The sequence below is a fragment of the Pholis gunnellus genome, assembly GCF_910591455.1.
Source record: "Pholis gunnellus genome assembly, chromosome: 17".
In the NCBI taxonomy this organism is placed as follows: Eukaryota; Metazoa; Chordata; class Actinopteri; order Perciformes; family Pholidae; genus Pholis; species Pholis gunnellus.
The window spans coordinates 12,974,773-12,995,952 of record NC_136544.1 but is presented as its reverse complement, the minus strand read 5'-3'; the positions used below and the strand labels follow the sequence as shown (position 1 = coordinate 12,995,952).

The 21,180-nt window shown below is 44.4% G+C and overlaps 1 protein-coding gene across 1 annotated transcript; it reads left to right on the top strand.

The window, feature by feature from the left end:
* Positions 1–4,180: 4,180 nt before the first annotated feature.
* gprc5ba (G protein-coupled receptor, class C, group 5, member Ba) lies at positions 4,181–17,488 on the top strand. The gene is made up of 4 exons (XM_079176848.1): positions 4,181–4,799; positions 13,028–14,059; positions 14,278–14,399; positions 16,293–17,488. The coding sequence occupies exons 2-4, from the start codon at positions 13,030–13,032 to the stop codon at positions 16,335–16,337; spliced, it is 1,197 nt and encodes a 398-aa protein (XP_079032974.1). The 5' UTR covers positions 4,181–4,799; positions 13,028–13,029; the 3' UTR covers positions 16,338–17,488.
* The last annotated feature ends 3,692 nt before the right edge of the window (positions 17,489–21,180 follow it).

The following is a 21,180-nucleotide window of genomic DNA, read 5'->3' as shown; positions in this document are numbered from 1 at the left end:
ATCCAACTGTGATCGTTTCCGTGTTAGTTGAGATTTCTGCCCTGCTGGTAAAAAAAGCTCATCCTCTATCCTCCTCTGTCCTTGAGAAAGGCTTTAAAAACAACGTGTCACTTTCAGCATGTGGACATGACGAGTGGATGATAGAGGAGGAAGGTAAATCCTCGAGCTGCCTTTATTCCACTGACGTCACCCTGACCTTCCACGGGTTAAATCCTGTTTAAAGCCATTGTGAAACCTGAGGAGCTGACAGAAAGGTCTCTGTGTGTGCTACTGCCTATGTGGTGGTGTTTGAAGTGGTGAGATAAGACCACTTTGTGTGTTTGTGTGAGGTCTTCTATGTATGTGTCCTGTCCTCCAGATACACAACATGCAAATCTACATATAGATGACAGGCGAAGGGTACACACTACCTTCAGTTCCTCAGTGACTGAGTCAGCACATTTCACTAGTATTTGACAATAATTGTAGTATTTCTACACAAAATACTTTCTCAGCTGACCTTTTCTCCATAAAGCATCCTCCACCTCTGTTAAATAGTTAAAAATTAAAAATTGGATGTGTGTCTGGAAACAAAATGATATTTAAAATTAGTTTTTCTGCTAATTTCGGACACCTGCATCCTGTCATAGTTAATACATCCTGTGAGGTCGTAGGCTCTCATCCTGATGCTTGTCACTGGAAACAGCTGCAGCATGCGGCCTTGTATGTCGGCCATCCTGCCATCATTCTGTGGTTCATTGTGTTTGAGCCGAGAAGGGTCTTAACGAGGTGAGGCAACCTCCGGGCAGCACGGGGGGGGGGGGGGGGGGGGGGGGCTAATGTAGCCTAATGAGGGAAGGAGGAGAGAAAGGAAAGAAAGAACATAAACAGAGACAGAATTATAGACCCCTTTACAGCAAACGTCATGGTTATGTCATGCTGTTAGCTGGAGGCAAAACAAAGGAAAGACCTCACTGTAGTACTCTAAAGTTAAGCATTGAAAATGACTGTGTTGTTGGGTGCCAGAATCCATATCGCATACATTTGAGATAATAAACGGTGACTGTGACTCTAACAAGCTACAATATTGGCTTTTAAAGGACTCTCTGTTACATACTATACTTTGACTTTTATTGACATACTATAATATGGTTTTATCAATTTTTTCAACATACGATACAATGACATTTTTATGACTTATTTCAACATACTGTGCTTTAACTTTTTTTGAGATACTATATGATCACTTTTTTTTTACACAATATACAATTACTTTTTATAAATAATTTCAGCAAACTACCCTATGAATTATTTTGATGTATTATACATTTTTTACATCTAAACATCTTTTATTATCATTTCGACATTTCTTTTTTTGACAAATTATTTTTGACACTGTGTAGTATGACTTTTATCTTAACTATATTATGACTTTTTTCGGTATGCTATATGTTGACTTATTTTGACATGCTAAACTATGACTTTATTCGTCATACTATATGACTTTATTCGACATGCTATACTATGACTTTTTAATGACTTTTTTTGACATGCAGAGATATTTGAAGAGGTATAATGGAATGGGTGGGCTATAATCCATCAAATAAAACCGACATGAATTAAATCAAGTCATTTTGAGACATAAATAAACTTTTAGTGACACGGTAGGAGCTTTATATCTTTTCAACAAGTGGAAAACTGCATTTTATGGGTTGCAGGCCTACTGCCATTTATATCTAAACTAGTAAAAAGTACTGGGTTGAGATTAGATACCCCCCCCAACACCATAAATCTGATTTTATTCTGTATTTTTTTGCTTATGGTATCAGTCTATATATACATAAATTTCAGCACTTTTTGCTGTATTCTCGCTGTATTAAATATTTCAGGAATAACCGTCATTATTGAAATTATGAAAAAATATGGTCGTGTTTTGTTCTTTGTTGGGGTATCTGAAAAGCTAAAGCCCTTTTGCTAAAATGGAAGAGCCGGAGGGACGCTTGCCTGATCTGCTCATGTGCTTAATTGCGCTTCTTTTCTCCTGAACAATTGGCTTTCCTAACCCGAACCATTCCTCCCTCCAGACCATCTATTCTAGCATCAACCATAAGTTACCGTGCCCGGCAAATAAATAGTCACCCACATAAACCCCCCTTAACACTGCAGATTACATGTTTGCATAGCTGTTTCCCCCTGTCCTCCAGTCTTTGATCTTTGTGCTAAGCTAAGCTAACTGGCTTCTGGCTCCAGCTACATATTCACCATACAGAATGTAGAGTTGAGCCTATCAGCCTACAAATCCAATCTCTCGACCAGAAAGGAAAAATGCGTATTTCCCAAAATTATTATTTCCTCCAGTCACAAAATGTTAAATGTATCTTCAAAGCTCAATATTCAGTAATAGGCCTACGTATTAATACAACTCATAAATATACTATCACCCTACACTGGCGAGTTAATGTTCTTCCAAAAACCATTATGTATAATAGAGCAATGATTGCTTCTGATGTGCACAATCTATCCCTGCTGATCAAAGATGATGAGAATAAGCATGGTATTGATGATGTACAGCCTGAGCCTGTCTTCTGAGAATGTGAGAGCCATTAATCTCCTTAGTCGTCCTGTTTCAAGTATAGAGACCCCTCCCCTCTTCTTCTTCTTCCTCCACCCCCTCGTCCCGTGCTGTCACTCTGAGACTGCACCTGTCAGATTAGTCTCACATCCTCAGCTGCCACTCCATATAATACGCCTCCTTACTGCCCAGAGCCTGCATGTCATCTCACTTTGCATGTATTTATGTGCGTGAAAGGGAAATGGGGGGGTGCAGGCAATGAGAGGTCAATCCCATGCAGAATGGTTGACTGGTCGTTGGTTCTTAGCTCATATTGCAGCAGGATTTAGCTTTTTACCATTAACGATAAAGAGAAGATTAACACCCCCAAGCCACTGGATTATTTCCAATTCCATCAAATGAGAGCTGAGAGAGTGGATGATTGTATCTCCATTGTCTGATCATATTTTAGACCCGTAGCATCATTAGGAATACCTGGTCAGAGGTGTCATGGCAGCCATGCGTTGCTCCTGATTGGCTTTCGGTATAAATTTTGGGACCCAGTGCAAATTGTGACAACATTGCCATAGATGACTTCCACTGGCTCACATGCACCATTATAAAGACAGGATGGAAGCCCGGGGTGGGGGTGGGGTGGAGGTAGTGGGGGCTACACCATTGAAAGCCTCCCTGGTGGATGGACTGAAGCAGCTGAGGCGACAAGCATGTGACGAGAGGGAGAAATAATAGGCACCACAGCAGTTTGTGGCTGTGTCAAGTAGCCAGAGATAATCAGAGTAACCCAGAACAAGAGGCTAGAGTACTTTCAAAATAAGAGCATCACTTCGTAAAATGAAAACGCATCAGTTGCAGGAGAAGGGGGCTGGGATTTGTGAGTTGACCTTTTTTTAAACAAAGGGTAGACTGTAGTAAGATGGCAACGGGTCCTCACTCCATGAGTATGATGCCGCTGCTCAGCAGGTGGGCCCTCCATGAAGAGCAGGGTTGTGGTCCCTGGCTCCTTCGAACTTCAGTCCACATGTTGGAGTGAGCTAAACTCTAAACCCTAATTTGCAAATAATGGTCTAATCAGTGCCTTGGACTACAGCTTACTGCCTTCGGTGTGTGTCTGTAGTCTGGTAAATGCCTGAATGAGGCAAATAGTAAATGTTTTGGATAAAGGCACTAGATGCAGTCCATTTACTATTCTTTTTTTTGGGGGGGATCTAGGCTATCAGCAATATATTCACAATAAGCTGATTTGATTATGTTAAAAGGGAACGTCTTACTTATCTTAAGAACTTTATTCTGAAAGATATGCCCGGAAATAGAGTTGTAATAGTACAACTTGACACTGTACTGGCTTATTTTCTATGATTTATCGCAGTTAACCAGGCAAAAACAATACCAATATCTGGAACTTTGCAGGAGGAGCGTGCAAAAGAGTCCAAGCTGTGCGTACATTCTGTCACACTACGATGAAAGATGTAGGAGGTGTGTGTATGCGCGTGTGTGTATGAGAGAAAGACCCGCTGTGCGCCTAGAAGGGGTATTTATCAAGGTCCCTCAGTCAGGCACCAACTAATTTATCGGAGAGTAAACCAGTTAAAGTGAGGGAGAACAGACAGGAATCAGTGGCGGCTCTGGTGAGCTGTCACTTTCTGTGTGTGCGTGTATGTGTGCGTGTGTGCGGAGAGGGATTATCAGTACGCGCGTTATGCGGAGCGCAGTTTTGGTGATGCACTCAGTCAGGAGATGTGCAGCAGGGAGCAGTGAGCGTCAACTCGGACATTAAGCGGCATATTCAGCGCGGTAGCAGGAGAAAAGGATCCGGTAGGTTTGGTGGCACCGACTCTGCGCATTACAGGATTTCGACTCATTGTGTGTTTTATTTATTTTTGATGAATGCTCCCTTATTGGTGCAATGTGGAAGTCAAACATTGCGCACCGCTGAACAAAGGATTTAGGGGAAAAAGAATCCCTTCCACATTGTAATCCTGAAACGCCGGTGTGTTTCGTCCATGTCCATTCTGCCTCTGAGGACAACAGACACGGGCTGAATAATCGGGTTCCTCTGCTCTAAAGCTGGAGCAAGGGGAATCATCTGGACCTATCGCGTACGAGTCCATGTGGATGGAGAAAGAATACGCAAACACAGCGAGCGGGGCTCATTCCGAAATGTGACATTTGTACTTCCCCAGTCTCCTATCAAACCTGACAACTGTGCATCTGCCTTCGCTCTCGATCGGATTTGTTTACGTCGATTAAGGTACGTGCTGCTCACCATGTAGCCCATGGGATATTGATTAATAAGAATGGGGGTCGGGGAGTGTGATATCCTTGTGGAGATGGTGCGCGTGATATACATTCAGCGGGTAGGACTATTTTAGATGCACGCACAGGGGATCTCGGTTTATTTGAATGCATCGAGTTTTGTTGCAACAAGGCTGTTTCGGGGCTTATTACCACCGAGGTGGAAGTTGCATCAATGACAGCCCGGGAAGAAAGGCGATGTCGATGCACCAAAATGCATAGGTGTGTGAGTCAAAAAGGGCACGCAGTATTTCAGACATAAATGTACATTTACGCACAGGGCATGCTGCAGAAATGTATATTTTCACCCTGAGATTGGCACATATGACCCCAAAGGGCATTCGCAAAAGCCATGTTAACCTTAACATGGACATGGAGGACTTTGACCCGTGTGATATTCAAGGACTGACTGGCTGTGCCACAATTTTCTCACGATTTTGAAAACGTTGGTCTCCTTTAGTAGCTGCGACTCCATTTTCACCCCACAATACGCTGGGATATTTTGGGAGTGTCAATCACTCCGCCATTCTTTAGTTTAGAGGTTAGATGTCATTCTTTATATTTGGATCACACACACCTCAGTAACAATGGTCTTACTGCTGCTCCCTCAAACAAACACACTCTTCTGGAAGCCCCCAGGGACCCTCCCATGTGGCCAGTATTGTTAAGAGAGAGGGGGGGGGGGGGGGGGGGGGAGCATTCTCCAAATGTGTGTTTGCATTAAGGTGCTCCTTAGGTCAGCTAAAACCAAGGGTGTCCCCTTAAGGAGACGTGTCCCTCCCACGCTGGCCTCATAAACAAAAGGCTTGTTGTCATCTCTGGAAAGAAATTACGCTTAAATGGCCACTTGTGTCCAATTAGACGAAGAGAGTTTGTCTGGTAATGGGACTCAATGCATGGATTGACTTTCTGTTGGTCAATAGATAGATGATACATGAGCCTCGAGTCTCCGTCAGTGCAGTATTTGTGTACTCAGAAAGCTCCCGGGCCTATTTTGGAGTGTTCTGTTTTCCATCATTAATCAATATTCAGCAGAGTGGAGCTGTTTATTCTCAGGCTGCACTTTCATGAGTTAGTTTGCTTCCTCATGGGGAAAGAGGATGCTACAGTATCTCCTCGAGGCTGATGCCATACGTAGCTTGTTTAGATGGTTGTGTGTGCGTGTGTGCGTGTGCGTGTGTGTGTTTGTGCATGCTTGCGGCCTCTTTATGAACGCATGACACGGAATCTATGAGCTGGATTTTCACATACATGGGAACTTCCCTGGTTCTCCTTTCATGAGCATTTGTGTTCACGCATCCACCCTCCTCCCCTCACACACACACACACAGATACAAACACACGCTCTAGGCACAAGGCTCACTCCAATTCTTTCTTTGCACATCTGCCTGTTCCTTGTTTCTCCTGCACCTCTGATTACTATCACACTCTCTAACCAAATCTGATCTCCCTGGGCTCCTGTGATCACCCCCCCCCCACATCACTGTAGCTATAATAAAAGATGCACAGTGACGTCCCAAAGACGCAAAACACACACGACACCGGAGGTCAGTGGCTCTGTTTCTGGGTGCTTTTTTTAGGTTTGGAATGCCTTCACATCTGACCGATCACACCCCATCGGTTGTTGATGTAGGAAGAGGAGGGGGAAGAAGAAAAGGGAGGAGAGGGAGGGGTGTAAGGCGCTGGCGCTGTTAATTGTTAAGTCAATTAGCATATGGTCTTGCTGTGAGCCTAGTCACATGGTAATGAGGTCTAATTAGGATGGCCGGGATTGTCTGAAGAGGCATGGGGAAAATGCTTCCACTGTCAGTTTGTTCGTGCTGACACCCAGGAGGCCGGTGAAGTGAATGGACTACTCTTTTTTTCAGTCTCGCCACTCAATATGCCTTTCCATTTGGCTCTGCTATACTCCCGTCATCTGCGGGTCTATTTTTTTCCTGAAACTTGTCCTCACTAACTCCTTTTCAATATTTCAGCAAACCAATACGTCATGCCTTGACGTCTACCGCATTGCTCCCCTCTTTCTTTCTCTGCATCCCCTTTTTTATTCCCATTTTTATCTGCCACACAAGGGATTGGTGACGTCACTCTGCAAGGTTAGAGATTTCGAGAGATTGGAGACTAAAGCCCCTTTCACACATGCACTGCAACCCTGAAATGATTTAGACATTGCTCTGAGAAGTTGTATGTGAGAAGCCGGACGACTCGGATCCTGCAATGAAATGTATGGTTATTGTGCATTTTATTTGAAGTAGGAGCTAAATGTATTCCTTTGCATTTGTTCAAGAAAATCTGAGAATCGAAGTTACTGTTTTCAAGTATCTATCTATTCATGGGAAACAATATATTAAAGGTCCAGCTGTGTTGTCAGGTCGGTTTATGTCAGCAAACCTACACTAGAGATTTTTCTTTCTCAAAACGCAGACTTGGAATTGTTTTGGCTGTGCTTTTGCAATGTTCTGCGTAGGAGGTCTCTGACTGAATGCTCCATTGGTAAGGAAGGCCGTTACAAGTCACAAGTTCAGGGATCACAACGACAATGTGTCAAAGTATCCTTGAGGTAGAAAGAGAGAGCTATCTTTTTTTTGGATGAGCATCCAGCCTAAAAGTATGTCCACATTATTAAGCTCTTTTTCAAATAAAGCTTCTCCAAAACTCCAGGGAGGATAAATGCTAAATGCCAGCTTGGTGACGTCAGGAAAGAAAAGGAAGCAGGAAAGAGATTTGCCAGACAACCAGCTGGTCAAATTGACGCATGAATCAGTGAAGAAGACATATATCCGTATATCCGGATCAGTCTAGCCTGAAACTCTAGGAGCAACTTAAATCCAATTATTCTCACGCAAGACACTAGAGAAGGTCAAGAGAGCTTAAGACAGAAGAAACAATGAGTAAAAGACGAGTCTTAGATGCCTCCAATGACAAACCCAGCTAGCAGAGCATACAATCCTATTCTGAAGCGCAGATGTGTTTTTAATCCAAAGTAAATCTCGTATAATGAGACAGAACATCCAGAGAGCCCGGGTTAATTTAACATGTCTGATATCTAAGGCCTTATGTAATCCCAGCCACTGATGTAAGATGTAAATTGATGCGCTGTCAGAAAAGGAAAGGTCTGTTAGTGTTAGACGAGATGGTGGACAAGGCTGTAGATTCTCACAGAGATCACAGGTCCTGCAAATGACCCGCTCACCTCAAGTGTTCCCAGACATACACACTCATACAGACACACACACACACACACACCCACACAAACACACACGTTCTCCGTCAGTAGTCTCAATAAAACAAAAGTGGGGCGAAAAAAAAACCAACCAAGACTTGAAGTGAGTCGTCAATGCAATAATCCTCCCAATTATCACCACGGTAATTAGACAGCATCTGCTTGTGTGCTATGTCTGATAATTACAGGAGAAGGTAATTGTACAGGACGGCTTCCTAGATTCCCCCATGCCTGCCTATTCAAGCCTGGAGCACATTTGAGGGACTGCAGTGCTGCACATTTGCACTCTCACGACTATATTCCTGCTCTGTGTGTATAAGGAATGCATGCTGCATACTTGTCACATTCAGCTTTGTGTGAGAATGTGTTGCCTTCAGATGCATAATACATGCCACCAAGCTGAATGTTATATTTACATGCAAATAGAGCACAGCAAGCATGGGCATCGCGCCAGCTTGAGTGTGTTTTTGTGTGCGAGTGACATGTGCAGCATGAATGCATGTAACCCCGCTATGTGCAGAATACAAAACTGAGATGGACCCCCGAGTGACAGAAGGCTGCTTGGCAGAGAGGAAGACGATGCCTTAGAAACAGCAGCCATGCAGCAGAACTGGCATGAGCTGGATCCTTACCCAGTTACATAAGATACACAGCAAGAATAAAAGGCAAGGGGGAGGGAGGGTGGAGAGGAGGAAGGGGCACAAGGAGGGAAGAAGAAGGAGCCAAAATGGAAGGAAGAGGGGTGTGTTTGAGATTAGATGGTGGTGGGGGGGGGTGAAAAGAAGGAGAAAATGTGGGGAGAGGAGGTGTGTGAGGTGCATCCTTCACAGCACATCTTCAAATGTAGCAGAGAGATGAGACCGCTCCGGCTGCTCTGGAGGAGAGGTGGCATTGAAACCGACAGAATAGAGGATTTTAAATGGAGGGGAGGACAGAAATGGCTGCACGGAGTGGGAGTGACAGAGAGAGAGGGAAACATGTCTTGAAAAATGGGAAGGAGGGAAAGGGAGGATGAGACGGCGGCAGCATCCTCTGTGCTGCACAAAGCAGAAGGCCAGGGGCTCTCTTTCTCTTTGCACATGACTCACATTAGTGAGAAGCAGGGAAGAGGACTCAAGTGTGTGGCATGTGTGCTGTAGGTGTGTGTTATGTACTGTGTGTGTGTGTGTGTGTGTGTGTGTGTGTGTGTGTGTGTGTGTGTGTGGTCCTCTGTGTGCATCCTTCAGTCTTCAGCTCACCAGGCTGTCAAGTCCCACTCAAAAAGCAGCCTGAGCAACCATGTTCACAAGAGGGAGTTTGTGTGTGAGAGCGTGAGTGAATGAAAAAGTGGTCGCTCACTCGTGTGCACAAGCTCCTGTCTCTGTGTCGCTTGTTTGGACTGTGTGGTGTCACAGGCTTTGTCATTAGGAAGTGGGACAAAGAAGACGAACAATGAGCTTTCTCTCTATTCCTGTCATTTAGAGATGGGGCGTAACCATGGTTATCACAAGGAAAAACAACATGATAACGAAAAGAAAGCATGTGTTTATCAGGAGTGGGTCTGTTTTTGTGCAACTTGTTCAGGTATGCGTGTCAGTGTAAGGTGTGTGTGTGTGTGTGTAAAATGCTCCAGCAGTGTGTTTTTTTTTTTGGTGTGTTTTGGTGACTCATCCTTCTTTAAGCACTCGTTTGATTGATGTTAATGTAGACCAATATTAACCTGCAGCAGTGAGCTGCCGCAACAAGGCGGTAAGGAGACGAAAGGAAACGGCAGGCGGAAATAACGGCAGGAAACAAGGGAGCGAAGAGTTTTTGTAATGAGGAAGAATTCGGAGGGTGTAAATCTCTGAAGGATACATGAAAGAGCTCTAAACAAATGAATGTGCACAAACACACACATATGCACACATGCATCTTTCACTGTTATGCCCTCTCGGGTCTCACAGAAATAAATAATGATATTTCACAAGTGGTAAACAATCGCTGTCTTAAAAATATACATTTTTGTTTGGATGTTAGGACAGACACATCAAAAGCTTGTAAATAAATAGACATATGCAGGAAATATCTGTATGTGGACATGTTTGTGTTTTTATGTGGAGATTTAGGGAATAATTGAACCCCTTGTTGTGATAGAAAATTGCCGTAGTCTCTGAACAAATATTGAGAGTTCACTCAAAAATAATGTGAATTAAGTTATTAATAACATACACAACCCTCTTTGTGCAAAGGTACCTGTAATAGAAAATCAGTGGTGGAAGTCCAGATCCTTTACTTAAGTAAAAGTACCAATACCACACTGTAAGAATACTACTTTAGTTGGAGTATGTAAGTATAATTAGGAAAATAAACTTCAACTATTAAAAGGAAAAGTAGTCATTGGAGAAAAATATCTGTGACAGTTCTACCATATGATCACTATTTCTCATACATGTAAGAAGCATTTTGCATTTGTAGTTGTTTGAGCTATTTTAAATTGTTATATAGGGCAGCATTATATTCATTATTGATTAATATGCTGATTATTTTATCGCTTAATCAATTGATTGTTTGGTTTGTGATATTTCATAAAATAGAGAGAATTGCCCATCACCATTACCAAGAGCACCAGTGACACCAAAAGGCTTGTTTTGTTTGACCAACAGTCCACAACCTCAAAATGTTACTGTAACGTAAGACTGTAAATCCTCTCGTTTGAGAAGCTTGGACCATGAAATATGTGTTTTAAAAAAAAAATGATTAAGCTGTTATAAAAACAGTTTCAACTCTCTATCGATTGACTAACCTGTTAATCGACTAATCGTCTCAGCTTTAAATTCTTAGGTAATTCAATTTATAACAGTGTATCATATTTTATAGGCTCTTAATTTGCTTTGCTTACAAAAAAACCTATTTGTAGAGTAACTGGTAGCTATTGCTGTACAATACTTTCCTCTGAATTGTAGTGGAGTAGAACTACAAAGTTGCGTGAAGGGAAGATACTTAAAAGTTCTCTATACAGAAGTCAAAGCATATCTATTGCCTCTCAACGGCTATCAACATGGCGACGGCTGGGCTGGCGGCTCGCAGCAAACAGTGCACGAACAGTGCAATCAATGGCAACAATGCTGACAGAGCTAACAGTGTTAACCTGAGGGGGGGAACCGGAAGGTGGGCGCTTGGCTGCAGCGATGGCGACGACGGTTGAGACAGCGTTATCAGCTGTACGAGCACAGAAAGGAGGCCGTCAGCGAGCAAATGGGGCACTGAAAGGCAAACGCGGCCGGCCGGCTATGTCAAGAAAGCACAGAGAAGCTCAGATTACAACACAGAGAGAGAGAGAGCGCGAGTTCATTCTCTGCTCAGGTAGATCTATTACTCCATGATATCTTTACATAGCAAAGAGTTGATAGCCGTTGTATTAATGCAATGAACGTTGAATTTAGCACCTTTAACCTACTGCATCAGATTTGCGCTCAAGTGCAGCACTAGAATAAATGTACTTCACGACATTGGATGCAGTAAAATGACAGATCATAAAATCAAAAGCAGGTCTGGTCAGAGTATATTTGCTGCAAGTCAACCAGTCTTCCTCCCTCTTCTGTCCTTATCTTCCTCATGATAAAATAAATTAGAGTATCTAAGGGCTCTTTCTCGCTGTCTGCCCCATTTAATAAGCTACATGCTGGAAGGGATGTGTGTGACCTTTAGCCCTGGCTGGTGTGTATTTAAATCTACCACTCTCCCCTGACGGCTAGACCATTTAACTCTCTCTGACTTACTGGCATGGAGAAAGAACATGAAGCCAGGGCTATCCAGTGTCCTTTATGTGGTATGTAAATATTGCGGTAAGGTCTATTTGTAGACCCCGGGAGATTTTTTTATGTCTTTAAACTACAGCTGAAATAAACAATCCAAAGAGTAGGCGCGACTACAAAAGCGCGTTGGTGTTCTTTGCACAAGCCGATTGTTTGACACACTAATGTGTGAGCCAGCTTGGAAAGAATTTCTGAAAGCTTAGCGATGAAGTGGAGAGACAGTTGACAGGAACCTGGAAGAACGATGGCGTGTGTGTGTGTGTGTGTGTGTGTGTGTGTGTGTCTGTGTGTGCTGCTTCGTGGTGGCTTTTATATACAGATCAACTTCTCAAAAACACACAGCTTGTCAGGTGAAAATGACAGCGCTGATCATCCCAGCAAGGACCCGAATGAACCGACAGAATGCGTATCTGTGTGCATGTGCGTGCGCGGCTGTCTTGACAGTTGTGTCAGAATAAAGGAATGAGTAGACTGAGACAGCATTGATTTCACTCACCGAGTGCTGCTGTGCTTTTTACGTTTTCTTTCACCGGAACACAAAAGTACTTGAGTGTTTGTGCTTGTGCTCGAGGCGCTGTGTATTTGTGTGCAGTGCATTATGCATTGTCTCACGCCTTGCTAGATGCCCTTAGATGCCGGATAGTGAGTAGAACTGCTTGTACGCATTGCTTTCCTTCTCAGTATCTTGTTTCTTTTCTTTTTTTTTCATAAAAATATGCATGATGCTGCAGCTTTCCTGTCAGGCAGCCGGTTCACTGGACAAGACCGGACAAATAATACACTGTAGGTGCTCTGACTCTGACCTCACTTCTCTGTGGATGAACTAAAGACAGATTATCGGGGCTATTTCCTGGTTTCCAGGTATTTCAACAAAAATGAAACCTTTAAAGCACTTAAAAGAGGGCAGGGCTATAGGCTACACTTGGTGAAACAGGATGCGTGTGTGTTTGGAAAGAGTACAGTCATTCACCCTGCATGCCCTTTGTTTCCACACAGCAGTGGCTGATTGTCTGTATTGTCACTCACAGGCGGAAGATTACTGTGGGAATGACTGACTGCTCGGCTGTGTTGCATTTATGACCAGAATGACTCATTCTCTTTCTCTCTCTCCTTTCCTTTGACTTTCTCCATTCTCTGTCTTTGCTCCTTCGTCTATCTCTGTCTTCTGATCTGTTGATCTCTCAGAGATGGCGCCCCTCCCGGTCCTGCTCCTGCTGCTGCTGACTGTTGCTCATCGTGCCACCGGTCAAGACTCGATGAACTCTGAGGATCTCCCAAGAGGCTGCGGATGGGGCCTTGTGCGTCCCTACACGCTCCTCTGTGACCTGGACTCCATATGGGGTGTGGCGGTCGAGTCAGCGGCCGCCGGCGGGATGCTGACTGCCATCATGCTAGCCCTGATCCTGCTGTGCCGCTTACACCACATCAGTGAGGCTGAGAAGCGCAGCGGCGTGGGACCCATCCTCTTGCTGCTCCTCGGCATCCTCGGCTTGTTCGGCCTGAGCTTTGCTTACCTGATCGAGCAGGATGAGTCTTTATGTTTGCTCCGCAGGGCCCTGTGGGGTCTCCTGTTTGCCGTCTGCTTCTCCTGCTTGTTGGTGCAGGGTGTACGCCTACGAAGGATTGGCCGTGAGCGCCGGAGCCCTGGTGGCTGCGCCCTTACAGGCCTCGCGCTGGGTTTGAGTGCCGTACAGGGTATCATCGCTGCCGAGTGGCTTCTCCTCACCGTGCTGAGGGAGGGACGAGCTGCCTGTCAGTATCTGCCACTTGACTTTTCCCTAGCCTGCAGTTACGTGCTAGTCCTCCTACTAGCCGCGCTGACTGCCGCCTCCCTGGCCTTGTGCGGGAAGACACATCAGTGGCGCTGCAATGCCATCTGGCTGCTGGTGACCTGCCTGCTGTCGCTGCTCCTGTGGGTGGCCTGGGTGGGCTTCTATCTGTACGGCAACGCCTGGCTGGGGAGATCCCCAGAATGGAATGACCCGGCACTGGCCATTGCTTTAGTAGCTCAGGGTTGGCTGCTGCTGATCTTCCACGCCATTCCTGAAGCCCACATCTGCCTGAGACCCCCTCCACAGCCAACCGCCCCAGATTACTTTGACACCTCCCAGAACTCGACACGGATGAGGGAGACCAGCTTCGACGAAGACATCCCTCTCTCCCACAGGCAGTTTGTGGAGAACCAGGGCTACGGATACAGCGATGAGAACGCTGCAGGTACCGTACAATCCAATATTTTAGAGCAGACAGGACACGCCGTAGGTGGAATGTAGGCCAAAGTGAGTAATAGAACGCCAGGAAATATTTGCATGCGTGGGTAGAAATAAGTACAGGAGGAAAAGGGTTACACAGCAAGTTTGTCTTTCTTCAAGGGAGACGGGGAGTTGCTGAGTCACAGTAAGTAATCTCCGTTCGCCTCTCTGTGTCAATACTAGGCTTGAGGAGCGGTGCCGGTGCCGGGCAACATAACAGCAACACCGCCGCCAGGCCCAGCGCTCCTTTTCGCAGCAACGTCTACCAGCCCACTGAGATGACCATGATCCTGAACGGGGGAGCGGTGAGTACATCCTCCCAGTCACAGGTACACGCCGCTTACACGCCGCTCTCTCATTCGACCACGCCGACAAGACTGCATGCACATTTGTGCGTTCCAGACCGTACGTCATTGCACACGAATGAGGGAGAGGTGTGAGTATGTGTGTGTGTGCGCATTATCAGTTTGCCGGATGCACGGTCATGTGCCTGTGTGTGTCGTATTATGTGGGCACATGCATGGATGGTTGTGGTACAAATGGTCACTCATCTGACATTGAGTTTGTGTACGGGTGAGTGTGAGAGAGCTTCCATTTGCTCCTGTGTGTCTAAATAAGCTGCGATGCTATCGGTCCACTGACTGATGAGACTGTCTGCCGGCCTGTCACGCCCTTTGTTATGCAGGATGAATGCGCACCCCGGGCTGGCACAGGTGAACTTATTTTCAGCCCCTGTGTTATGAATTTAGCCCAAGAGCCCAACACACCACTGGAGGCTAAAATGCTGAAACAACACTTTGAAGAACATAATTTGTAGCCACTATTCTTGGAGATAGCGGACGTGCTGCTTTAACGGACAAAGGGAACGCAGAGACTCCTTAACTGCCCTGCATAAAATATAATCAGTGTCTTTGTGCATTCATTTTAAAAGACAGATTATTTATAAAGTATGCTTCATACTCAAAGGGAAGTGCTTTGCATCAGGCATACAGTCCATTAAATGAGAAATTCATCTTAACACAGCGATTTAAGAGGATACGATATTAAAAAGATGAAAGCACAGAATTAAATAGAAGGGAGTGTTGGATGCAAGTGCACGATGGATAAGGCAAGGCAAGTTTATATGTATAGCACATTTCAACAACAAGGCAATTCAAAGTGCTTCACATAAAACCATTAAAAGCATCAAAACATAAGGCAAAAGCAAAGGAGATTTAAAAACAATTAAGAACATTCATTGAAACACTAAAAAGCAGTGTAATAAATAAAATACAGTAAAATGCAGGAAATTGATTAATATCCTTGAATCTGGTTCAATTCAAGGCAGCAGCAAACAGAAAAGTCTTCAATCTTGATTTAAAGGAGCCGAGGGTCTCAGCAGACCTGCAGCTTTCTGGGACTTTGTTCCAGATATGTGGAGCAGAAAAACTGAACGCTGCTTCTCCAGGTTTAGTTCTGACTCTGGGAACAGAAAGTAGACCCGTCCCAGACGACCTAAGGGGTCGGGATGGTTCATAAGGTAGCAGCAGATCAGAGATGTATTTTGGGCCTAAACCATTCAGTGCTTTATAAACCAACAGCAGGATTTTAAAGTAAATTCTTTGTTGGACAGGAAGCCAGTGTAAAGACCTCAGAACTGGAGTGATGTGATCCACTTTCTTGGTCTTAGTGAGGACTCGAGCTGCAGCTTTCTGATTGACTTTTTACAAAGACCTGTCAACACACCGTTACAGTACTCGAGTCTACTGAAGATAAATGCACGGACAAGTTTTTCCAAATCCTGTGGAGACACAAGTCCTCTAATCCTTATATTCTTCAGGTGATAGTAGGCCAATAAATATTAAGCAGCAGTTAGCTTAGCTTAGCATAAAGACTGGAAATAGGGGGAAACAGCTAGCCGGGCTCTGTCAAACCGCAATTTCACATCTTGGTTTTTAGTTCCCTAAATATCAAACACTTGCTTTAAAAGAAATGGGGAGCATAATCTGGTACAGTACAGCTACCAGATGACACGAGACAGTTTATGTTGTTAGAAAATAAAAAAATGTCCTAAACCACAGAGGGATTTGTAGACAAGCATGTGTCAAAAGGGGCAAATGTGCAGCTACCGTATGCATGTGTGTGTAAAGATGCATGTGTGAGTATTGATGATATCCAAATTGTTCAATCATTTACAAACTTAATTTTTTCTTCTACAGGTGCCCTCTGCCCCTCCAACCTACACAGGGAGGCAGCTGTGGTGAGTCAGAGGATTGGAAAGAAGATGTGTGGTAGAAAATGAAGAAGAGGAAGGAGAGGGTGAGGAGGGAAGGATCCGGAACGAGGGGCCCGTCTGGTTGAATTGGACTTAAAACATGGATGCCAACAGGGTGGTTTCACCCTGTGTACAGACTTTAACACTGACTGTGTGCCAATCAACTATTGTATGAGTGTGTGTGAGTCTGAGAGAGAGAGTAGGGCATGGAGGACAGAGCTAAAGCTCTTCTAGCACACAAATCTCTATAGAAGGGTTCAAAAACTCACAACGTGACCAGCAAGTAGCAAAACAAAACACATGCTGACTCAGAAAACATCAACATGCAGTATACTTTTTCATTTTGTTTGATTTGCTCCCCTGAGACTATACAGCACTGTAAGCATCCTTGAAAAACTGTGAAATCTATCGCTTTTTCCTGCTCGCTCTCTTTCTGTCAGTCAGGATGTCTTTTCTGCTGCTCTTCACAATGCTGACTCACATGGAACCATTTGGCTCTGTCCTCCATCCATGCACAGTGTAGGTGAAGACAGAGCACACGGGCAACTGTACAGCTCAAGCACCGCCCGTTTAAAAATAATCAAGCCTCTGTGGGTGTGTATGTACAGAATATGAGAGGGGGGGGGGGAAGAAGTGTGCGTATTCCCTACATCTCATCTCCAACGCTCCAATAAACCTTCCCCTGCAGACTGTTACCCCTCCGTGAACACTTCTTCTTCTTCCTCCCTCCCTATCTCTGTTTCCGGTTTCACTGCACCGTCTGTGAATATAAAACATAACTCCTGCCCCATCCTCACACCTGCATGCACACTTTGCAAAATGTGAAACAAACTGAATCCCGAACTGCGGGAAAAGAAGTTCCCATTGACCGCGCGGCCTGAAGCACCTGAACAGAAGGATTCCAAGCTGCTAATGAACTGCTGTTAGATACGATGGAGCGGAGTGGATTCTGATTGGATGGGGAGGGCGTCAGTAATCAGTGGGGAGGCACCTCGTCATGAATCTAGGTCAACTGCTCTCCCACATCTCCGGTGGCCACTGGCGTTTTGAACCAGCCAGTAGAAGCTGTCACTTTATATCAGCAGGAAACGGAGCGAGGAAATGACACGTTCTCCTGTGCTTAGCTCCTCTATCTGTGTTTATGTGTGCGTTTTTGTGATTTTATGAGTGATGGGGCGGGGGGGGGGGGGGATACAAAAGTCAAGGTTGCTTTCTGGTGCTAAATATCCCTCCACACAACTCCCAAGTGTGGCACAGAACTACAAGAACAACGCTGATGCACAAACGTCAGTCAAAACCGTGAGTGACAGGCTATACCTGTAGATATGAGCTGTGGCTGGTGTGTGGAGATATCCTAGAGCCTTAGAAAGATCAGATTTACAGTGCAAGGTAGAAAGAGGGAGATCAAATGTTAGAGGAGGAAGAAGGGGATGGGAGCGAGGAGGAAGGAGATAGCGAGTGACGGGCCGAGGGGAGTCTGTGCGGCAGTGTGAGATCTGTTGGGGAAAATGGCTCCCTGGTCTGTGTGTCTCTGTGTGTTTGTGCGTGATGTGCGGGCGGCCGTGCTGCTCTGATCTATATGGTTGTGTTCTTTCTCTGGTGAAGCATCCCCCCCACCTCCTCCACCTCCACCTCCACCTCCTCCTCCTCCTCCTCCTCCTCGTGGTCGGCTATAGCTCAAGTGTAGCCCCGTGCCAAGAAGGACTCTTGTTTCACTGGAGTCTCCGTTTCACGCCCTTTTCCTTCATCACGACACCAGCTCTCTCTCTCTCTCTCTTCACCCGAGGAGCTGTGTACATAGTAGTGCTGTAAAGCTTTGCTTGCTTGTTTACTTTTTTTTTTTTAAAAACTGTAGCCTGAGTTTAGACACCAGCGTCATATGACCCACTGGAGAACTGACTACTGCAAACTTATCTGGGGATTTTTTTTTAAAAACTGGTTTGCTTTGTTGTTCATACATTTGCTTATTGTTACAATATACTTTTATTTCTCTCTTGCTGGTGTCTTTTAGTTTTCAAACTAGCATTCTTGGAAATGTTTTGCCAACACTAGATATGCTTCTTTTTTTTTTGATTAATGTTCAAGGAAGTTATGGGTTGTCATTCATAGGGATCTACTCTGGTTGTACCTCCGGTTCTCTCTTTGCTGTAACAGTTACGGGGACATAAACCACCTATTTTTTTATTTCTTCAGAAAAATTATACTGGCTGTGAATAATTTTCGGCACTTAAAGCAGTAAACAATTACTTATTCTCCGATACTTACGGGATAGTTATTTTAAAAGAAATTAGAGGAGGCAGGGCTGAAAAAACGTCAAGCGTCCACCAACAGTCGTTTTGATGACCCCTGATCTCACATCAACCCTCAACTAAGAAAAGCCAAAGGGTCAACCCTTGACTGCTGCTGTACATTCATGTCTCACCCACCGGCTATTCTAAAATAGGACTGGTTTCAGCAGGCCATCTCGATGCCCAAAGACAGCGTGTCCTGCTAGAGCGTCAGGCTCTGTGGTCAGAAACAGGCTACGCTCCCCAGAGCCGTGCGTCATGAAGAAGAACGGTCCTCAGGGTTTTGGATGGTCAGCATTAACGAGACAGAACTCTCAACACTCAGAGCGGAGGAGGGAGGTTTCAGTTCTTGCGATGTTTTTCACTCAATGTGGAGTACAAAAAAAAAACAATAACATGTGACTTTGTAGATTTTGCACTTGTCGACTACCTATCTGTGCATGCTTATCACCATTTCTACATGTAAGACCTTTCTCAGACGTACTTTTGAATACTAACTATTTATGTAAAGGTCATGTGACAGCAATCATAATTTCAGTGTATATCAGATGACACACTTAATGTCTGTGCTTTCCTAAACACAAAAAGAGAGCTGGCTCTTGAGAGGCAAAGAGATTAAAGTCAGGGGAAAATGGTCCAACATAGTATGATTCCCCAAAAAGGAACACAATGCCATCATCACTGGACCTAATAATAACTTCCTCTGTTAGTTTGAAGACTCGAGGGGGAAAAAAAAAAGAGAATCTTCGGACTGATATTGTCTCTGTGTTTAAAATCAAATAGACTGTGGTGAAATTTGCACAAAACTTCTATATGTTAAGTTTGTCATCCCTGGGCAGCCCACTGAACACCCATCCTCCCCGGGTTTGACATGTCCTTGCCTGTCCTCTCCTGATTTGTCTTGCCTTCAGACTGTTCCAGCGGGGCAGCTGACAGGGGTGATATTGGTATTCACAGCTGTGACTGTGCAGTGACGCAGCATGCCTATGTATAGAACTTGATTCCCCTGATTAGAAAAAAACAACAACAAAAAAACAAACAAGCAGGTAACTCATGTTTCTGTAACTGAATCAGGAAAAAATAAGTACAATAAAGTGTCATGTTTGTAGTTAACTCCGAATTGGATGTGGTGTTTTTTCACAGGTAATGATGCAGTGACATACCTGATTATTATATTAGTGTCAAAATTAGAGCCCAAAATTAGAGGTATGACATATCGTCCCATATATATATACACTTTTTAAATAGAAACAATTTATACATTTTTTTTAAAGGATACTGTTAATTTTGTTATTTAAAATCAAGATATGTATTAAATGGGGCTTGTTCCACTTGAATAAACTTGAAAGTATACTCGTTCATTTAGGCCTATGACTTCCTACATGTTTTAGGGGTTTGACCAATTTTTGTGGGGTACGGTTTATATTTAAGAACATGGTGTTAATGTAATTTATAATCAGTGTACTCCTAGCCCACACAGGATTACACTCTTGTATTCTACACTTCCATTACAGCCCAGCACCAGTTGTTTACTAGCTTTGCTCTGACGGCCTGGTGCCCACTCCCCCTCTGCTGCTGTGTGATTTGGTTTCAGTCGGGCCCAGTGCTGCCAGACTCCGCGGAGCTGGCTGCGCTATCAGATGTCCCCAGAATGAAATGGGCTGTTTTATCACCTCACCCAGCGGCAGCTGTCTTCCAGGCATCCACATACCTGCAAAGAGGGATACATGACCCTCCTCATGCCTCACTGTCAGGCGGCGTGCATCAGTGACCGGGGTAGTCAAGAAAGCAGTCCATCACAAGACTGCCGACTCGCTGCTCTGCAGAGACACTGGAGAGGAAACCAGAAGTATCCTCTCAGGTACGTGATGGAAATAAGCCAGGGGTGCACTCTATTCACTTAGTTTAATTGACACGAGAGAAGACGTTATAACTTGCAGTCTTTTGAGTTGGCGTGAAGGAGAGTAAAGAACTGTAGTTGAGCAGCATGCAGTCCTTTTATCCTGAACATTTTTGCTAATCACATTTTTATTAACTTTCCATGACTGTTTCTGGACATTTAAGACGTTTGAACACTACCAGGAACAAAAAAAAAAAAAAAGACTAAAGCTGATGGAGCCATCAGGGGCAAAATGCAAAATGTGCAACCTTTAGGTACATCTAGCAAAAGACCAAAAATAAAAGTATTCCAACTCTGAATAAAATACAGCATGTACAATAGAAACATTTTCACTATCGTACAAGTTTGACACTGTATGATGGTGTCCCTCGGTCTGTCTGTTAATTTACTATCACTTGTAAAACAGTAAGATCTGAGGAGAATGTAGGATATTACTCCTTGCTGCTCTGTCAGGTAGCTGTCAATCACCCACCAGTGATCTCAGTGATGTTTTTAAAGACTTTTTTTATTCCCAGTTTCCCTGGTAGGATCATTTCCTTTCCCGATAAACAGGATAGAAAGTGCTGCTCTGCACGCCGACTCACTTTTCCCTTTGGCCTTAATTCCTGGCTTGAATGGAAATGCTATAAACTCTTTTGTTGAGT

Excerpts from the sequence above, each read along its gene's own strand:
- gprc5ba (XM_079176848.1), top strand. The coding sequence starts at position 13,030 with ATGGCGCCCCTCCCGGTCCTGCTCCTGCTGCTGCTGACTGTTGCTCAT. Across the intron at positions 14,060-14,277 it reads CAGCGATGAGAACGCTGCAG|GCTTGAGGAGCGGTGCCGGT; the intron begins GTACCGTACAAT and ends TGTCAATACTAG. Across the intron at positions 14,400-16,292 it reads TGATCCTGAACGGGGGAGCG|GTGCCCTCTGCCCCTCCAAC; the intron begins GTGAGTACATCC and ends TTTCTTCTACAG.